We start from the raw sequence: 6,479 nt of genomic DNA, 5'->3' as shown, positions 1-6,479 counted from the left end.
AAGGAGACGTATGGGTATGGTCTCTTGAGGCGATGACGGATTGGATGGCATCATATTCGTGTAGTACTGGAGTAAGAGCAGGTAGTAGACTATTAGCCAGCTATAAACATATTTTAATGAGATAAAAAATAAAAGATAAGAGCAGCGGCTACATATCTATAGCTAGCTACAGCACGAATTATAAGACTCAATGTGTGTATAATAGGTGGGACCATATATTAATAGTATACTAAGTAACTATTCTATCCATTCTAAATTGATCTACATATTTCATAGGTACACCAAGACCAAGAAAAGCTAATAACTCTCTCATACTATATTTACTCTAGCAACAAACTCAATGCATGCACCGTCCCCGCTATTTCTTAGCCAATAGAAAATTAAGATATTGCATGTGAGTTATAAATATTTGTGTGCATGGATGCATGCATCAATGTCTATTTACTCCAATGCACAAATAACGAATAAAATTAATGAATGAACACAAATATAAATATGTAGATCATTTAGGAATAATTAAAAAAACTATATGTAGATCAATTTAAAATGGAGGGAGTATTATATGAATTGGCTATAAATAATTGAAGCTAGTAGTGACCTATAATATTAAACTTGCTCTAACTAAAACAGTTTCTGTAGCCGTACACCGAGTCACCGACACCTCGATCGCGTGCCCGGGCAGCCCGGCTGGGTTCATTGAACCTGGACGCCTTCTCGTTTGCTCCTCGCGGCTTCAACCGGCAACCCCCATTTCCGGCCGGTACTAGCTATAAAAAGGAGACCCAGACAATGAAAACCTTCCCGCTCTTGCGACATTGTACATTAATGTGATATATTAATTGTAGTATAAAAGATGACGAGGAAGGTGGCGGCCATGGACGCCAAGGAGGCGGAGGAGGTGATGAGGAGGAACGCCGAGCTGGAGGCGGCGGCGGCGGCGTCGGCGGCGAGGGAGGAGCGGCTGCGGCGCGAGCTGGAGGCGGCGCTGGCGAGGCTGGCGGTGGCGGAGGAGGGGGAGGAGCGGCTGTGCGTGCAGCTCGGCGAGCTGGAGGCGGAGGCGATGGCGCAGGCCGTCGAGTACCAGCAGCGGGTCAGGGAGCTCTCCGACCGCCTCGCCTTCGTCGACGGCATCCTCCGGCCGTAGTCCGGCCGCCGCCGCCGGCGGCGGCATGGATTGACTGACCACCTGCAGGTTTCAGTGAATCATTGCTCGCTATCGCTAGGGTGTGTGTATGATGAAGCATGTACGGTTTAAATTTTTTTCCTTCTTTGTTCCGATGGAGTGAAGAAGTTGTGTGTACTTTGTGTGTTTGTTGTGTTTTGGGCAGTAAAATTTGTAAAAGTTCTCAAATTTTAGAGAAACTTTACACTACATTATACTGCTGTATGTACTACCATTATAAAAAAGAACATGTTTAGAATTTGCCACTAAAAAGGTATATTTAGTAATATTTGATTCATCTTCAATTCAACTGGGTAGATGGATAGATCTGTACCATTTGATCATTTATATTGACTAAAAAAATACCGTGCGTTGCAACTGGTTGAATGCTATTTTAAGCTTATTATTGTTATATGGTTTAGCTAGAGTAAAATTCACTGTGGGAATTCGTTTGGTTTTTTAAAGAAAATCATGAGCTGCAGTTAGGAATATGCAGACTTTTTTAAAAGAGATTTCTTATACGACTCCTTATTTCCAAAAGCAAACGAGCTTAAATCCAACTCAAAGACGGTTCTATAAATTCTTTGTTCTTTTTTTTTGTTGTCAATAATTTCGTTTGCTCATTTAAAACTTGTTCTAGATCACCTGATGTGCCATGTACTTTTCGTGTGCATATCTATGAAACATGTTTGTGTACTCATGTGCAGGGTTTTCCAAACCAACGGGACCGGGGTTACCGTGCCCCGGCGGTAAGCACGGTTACGGCCGCACGGTAACTGTGGTAACCGTGAAAAACCGTACGAAACCGTGTAAAATTTATCAAAATTTTAAATTATTTTTAAAATTTATTTGAATTTAAGGAGGTAATCGTGGTTTTTCTATTACCGTACCCCCACGGTAAGACCGGTAACCACGCGGTTACCGATGGTAATGTAAACCCTGCTCATATGCAATCTCTGGAAAATGTTTTGCTCGTCTCGCTTGGTCACCGCAGTAGTTCAAATCTGAAAAGGTGGAATTCTTTTTTTTATATTGGAAGCTCGAATTCTTATACTCTAGGTCTAGGATATGCAAAGAACGCAGGAGATAGGTGCCGGTTTTTCATCCGGCACCAATACTAGTAATCGACACCTATATGAAAAATAGAACCGACACCTTTAGCATTGCTCGAGCCAAAAAAAAGAGAGACCCGGCTCAAATCCGAGCTGAACTCACCCAGCGTCGTCACCGCGCATGCGCCCATCCCGAAATCCCCGAACCCAAAATCATCCACAAATCGTCACCAAAATAAATTGATATCACAAAAATGAACATATTCAACAACAAATTCATCAACAAATTCACAAAATAAAACATCAACAAAAATTCTAGCTGGATGGATCCATGTCGATCTGAAGAGAAGAAGAAGAGATTGATGGCGGTGGCGGCGAGAGTAGTGGAGGAGGATCCATATCTAGAGAAGAGGGGGAGGGATCGTGGAAGGAGGTGGTGGTGGAGGGAGGTGGCTGTGGCCGCCGCAACCCGTTGCCCACCGCCCGCCACCCGCCGCTTGCTGCCACCACTCCCGCTATATTCGGGGGAGGGGAGGGCGCCGCCACCGCCCGTCGCCCGCCGCCTCTCCTCTTCCGCTGTCGCCTGCTTGTCTCCCCTCTCGCCGGATCTGGTGGAGGGGAGGGTGCCGCCGGCACCCGGCGCCTCTCCTCATGCGCCGCCGCTTGCTGCCTCCCCTCCTGCCGGATCCAGCGGAGGGGAGGGTGCCGCCGCCGCCAGTTGCCCGGCGCCTCTCCTCATGCGCCGTCGCCTGCTGCCTCCCCTCCCGCCGAATTTGGCGGAGGGGAGGGTGCCGCCGCCACCCGGCGCCTCTCGTCATGCGCTGCCACCTGTTGCCTCCCCTCCCGCCGGATATGGCGGAGGGGAGGGTGCTGTCGCCGCCTGTTGCCCGTCGGCTCGCCTCCAGCCATCGCCGCACGCGCGATAAGTGAGAGAGCCGAGAGAGAGAGAGAGAGAGAGAGAGCGCAGATAAGGTTGACTCATATAGGGATAAGGCCAATGCGTCACTACGTCGGGATAGATCGGCTCAGCGGCTCGGCTCGATTTGGATAGGTGCCGGTTTGTACTATAGGTATCGGTTTTAAAGACACCTATAGTTTCTTAAAAGTGCCGGTTTTTTGTATTTTCAGTCCGTGTGGAGGAGGAAAAATCACTATAGGTACCGGTTTTAGCTGTTCTGGCACACCTATAGTGCCGATCTCTATGAGCTTTTTTTTTTTTTTAAGTAGTGTCGGCTTCGTCAGCGTCCGCCGCCCGGCCGGCTCCTTCAACTTCGACGGCGCATGGTATATATATATACACGCCCATCCATGTCAATGCACACTATGTTTTGTTCTTGGCAATGGCCGGCATTACATGATTGATTTGCTGCATGAATTGAATGTGCTGCTCTCTCTGATCAGCTGAAAGTCTGAAACTGCAATGTTTAATTTGATTCAGGCTGTGTTCAACTACGGCATCGGCATCCACCTGCTGTAGGCAGAGGACACGGAGAGCATGCCACCCAAGATCTCCTTCACGGTAACACCAGGGAGACGTGGTTCAGCGTCGACAGCGGCAGCGCCGCCACCACGCCACCGCCGGCGGCCGCCGGATTCACGCCCGTCGTGTTCACCGTCTTCTTTCTGTGTGTCAGGGCGATGCAGAGCCAGGTCGCGATAAGGGAACATTGTGTCGACGGAGACGTAAGGAGACGCTACGACGACAGGCCAGACGTCCTCCACCGCGGTGTACTCCATGATGGGAGGTAGGGAGAAGGAGAAGGGGAGAAGAGAGAGAGAGAGAGAGGAGGGGATGAGGGTTGGAAGTAGGCCCACTGACGTGTGGATTCCACTATTTTCTAATTTTATTATTTGACTGACATGTCGATCTATATATTTTGTTTTATTTTTGAAATCATTAAATTTTGCTTCATGAGCCACGTCAGATAATAACCTAATCAAATTAACCACGTAGGCAAAACCACCGTCCAAAATAGGATAATATATTTTATATTTTCCAGACAAAATAGTACAGATCAAGTTTTTATATGCATGACCGCTGATACTAATGGGTTATTACTTTGCCATGGATATTTTTCTTAAAGTTGTGGCTTGCTACACAAAGTATTTCTATATGTCTCCTCGAATGTCAGGAGTGTAACGCATTTATACCCCTTTAGCAAAGTTAAACGACAAATTAAGTATATAATGTTGATGTGACCATGGCTACTACGGATATAACCATTGCTCACATCATATATGAACAAGAAGACATCAAGATCAAGGCCTTCAAGTGCCGGAATACGATTTGGCCACAAGATGCACCATTGATTTCAAACGGCCATCAAATCTCCATACGAGCTTCGTTTTCAGCCCGTGAGTACTTGATGGAAAGCTCTCGGAATCCTCTTTCCAACAGATTCAGCCTCAATGCGAAATTCCATCTCAGTGAGCCGCAATTGAAGCAACAAGATGTTGCATCACCTGTAATGAGTCTATGGGCTTGTAACTTCGTCTTGGACCCCAACCCAAGTGGGGCCCATGTGGGGTGCGCCCCAACCAGGTGGAGAACGACCCTTGGCACCCCTTGGTCGTCCTCCCACCCCTATAAATAGATAGGTACCCCTTCAGGGTTTCTTGGGTTTTGTTTAAATGAAAGTTTAGCTATTGCTACTTCCTTGCAGCGCGTGTCGGCTAGACTGTCTATCTTGTTGTATCCGAAACCCCAACTTATCGTGTGTATTCATTCCTATTTGCAATTCAGATTACTTTTATCTTGTTCTTGCTTGTTTCTTCGATTTGCTTGCAAGAATAAGGTTGATCTGCACCGGCAAGTTCAACAACTCACGAAGAGGTGTATCGATCGCAAAGGCGCAACACAACGTCTTGTACGGTTGTAGTCGGATCATCAACGTTTCTCCCAAATCGTAGTTATCGTCAACTCTCTGAAAGAACGGGCCAAACAACAGCCTTGAGTCTCGAGTGGAACTCAGGGTTCATCAGGTGGTATCAGAGCTTTTGTTGCTCGGTGAGTTTTTTTTTCTTCCCATAACCAGAAAATAGCCATAAAAAAAGAATTGAATCCTTTACCTAGCCATACTTGTGCCATTGCATTGTTCTTTTCAGTTTTGCTTTGTTGAATTTTGTGTTGCATCGTCATGTCGTGTTGCTGGTCTTAGCGTCTAGTTCGTTTAGAGTTTCGAGTTCTGGTCACATTTTATACCAAAGTCGTCGCCGCCCCCGTGTCTCTGTTGTCGTTGGGACCTACGAAAATGGAATCGGCTCGCTGCCACGGTTCTATTTTCGTAGTTTACAGAAGTTTCTGTTGGTTAGTTTTTGAGTTCTTGAGTTGCATAGCTTCTGTTTGGTGGCTGTGCCGTGATGGTGTGTGCCGTGATGGTGCGCCTGTGCATGCGCGCATGAGAAAGATGGAAGGAGAAGATTAGATTAGATTGGATATTTGGAGATCGGTTGATTTCTTGTTTTAGCGCACAGTTTCCAAACCGTGTTTCCGGTTTCCATTGAGTCAAAGTCCCACACGTGCCTAGTCCCACCTATCTGGCCGAGACTATTAGTCGGACTCCCTCCTCCCTCTCCAAATCACGTTATCTCTCACTTCAGAGTCGTGTCAAACAATTTGGTAAAATTTTGTTTTATGTCGGTTTTGAGATCTGTTTGGAAAAACGGAACCGGCATAATTTGAGCATTCCATTTTTGTATAGTTCTAATTTTGGGTTTATACTTTTACACGTGAGTCCTCATAAGTTTTTTATTTACATTAAGTCCCTGTAATCCTGCATTAAGATCCTTAAGTCATTTTTGCTGAAAAAGAAATAAAAAAAGTGAGAAAAGGCAGAAAGGTGTTAAAAGAAAGAAAAGCCGCAAAAAAAAAAGAAAAGAAAGAAAAAAGAAGGAGAAGAAAAGAATGAAAAGAAAGAAGAAAAAGAAAAAAAGAAAAGAGAAAATTAGTTGTATCATTGGGATTTCTTTTATATATCGGAGCATGCTTGAGTTGTTTCTAGAGCTATCTTGTGGTATCGTTTGTGTCTATGCTCGCGTTTCTAGTACGTTCTAGCCTAGGACCAGCACGATACTTGGCTTTGAACAATTATTCAACATTGCATTATCTAATTTGAGCATTTGCTATTCCTTTGCTACATATTTAAGCCTATCCAGAGCTCCACAGATTTAATTGCAGCCGTACAACGAGTGTTTGCCAAGGCATTGATACATCCAACCTCCGTTGGGGTGCTTGGTTGAGTCAGTGTATGTCACCATTCCACTTG

The 6,479-nt window shown here is 45.6% G+C and overlaps 1 protein-coding gene across 1 annotated transcript; it reads left to right on the top strand.

The window, feature by feature from the left end:
* The first annotated feature begins 797 nt into the window (after positions 1 to 797).
* On the top strand, positions 798 to 1,498 carry LOC127753020 (protein RESPONSE TO LOW SULFUR 3-like). The gene has a single exon (XM_052278473.1). It carries the CDS (start codon positions 854 to 856, stop codon positions 1,142 to 1,144), a length of 291 nt encoding a protein of 96 aa, XP_052134433.1. The 5' UTR covers positions 798 to 853; the 3' UTR covers positions 1,145 to 1,498.
* Positions 1,499 to 6,479: the final 4,981 nt, after the last annotated feature.

The sequence above is a fragment of the Oryza glaberrima genome, chromosome 10, assembly GCF_000147395.1.
Source record: "Oryza glaberrima chromosome 10, OglaRS2, whole genome shotgun sequence".
Taxonomy (NCBI): domain Eukaryota; kingdom Viridiplantae; phylum Streptophyta; class Magnoliopsida; order Poales; family Poaceae; genus Oryza; species Oryza glaberrima.
Note: the sequence above shows the minus strand (reverse complement) of the source record. Positions and strands in the feature narration are given on the sequence as shown.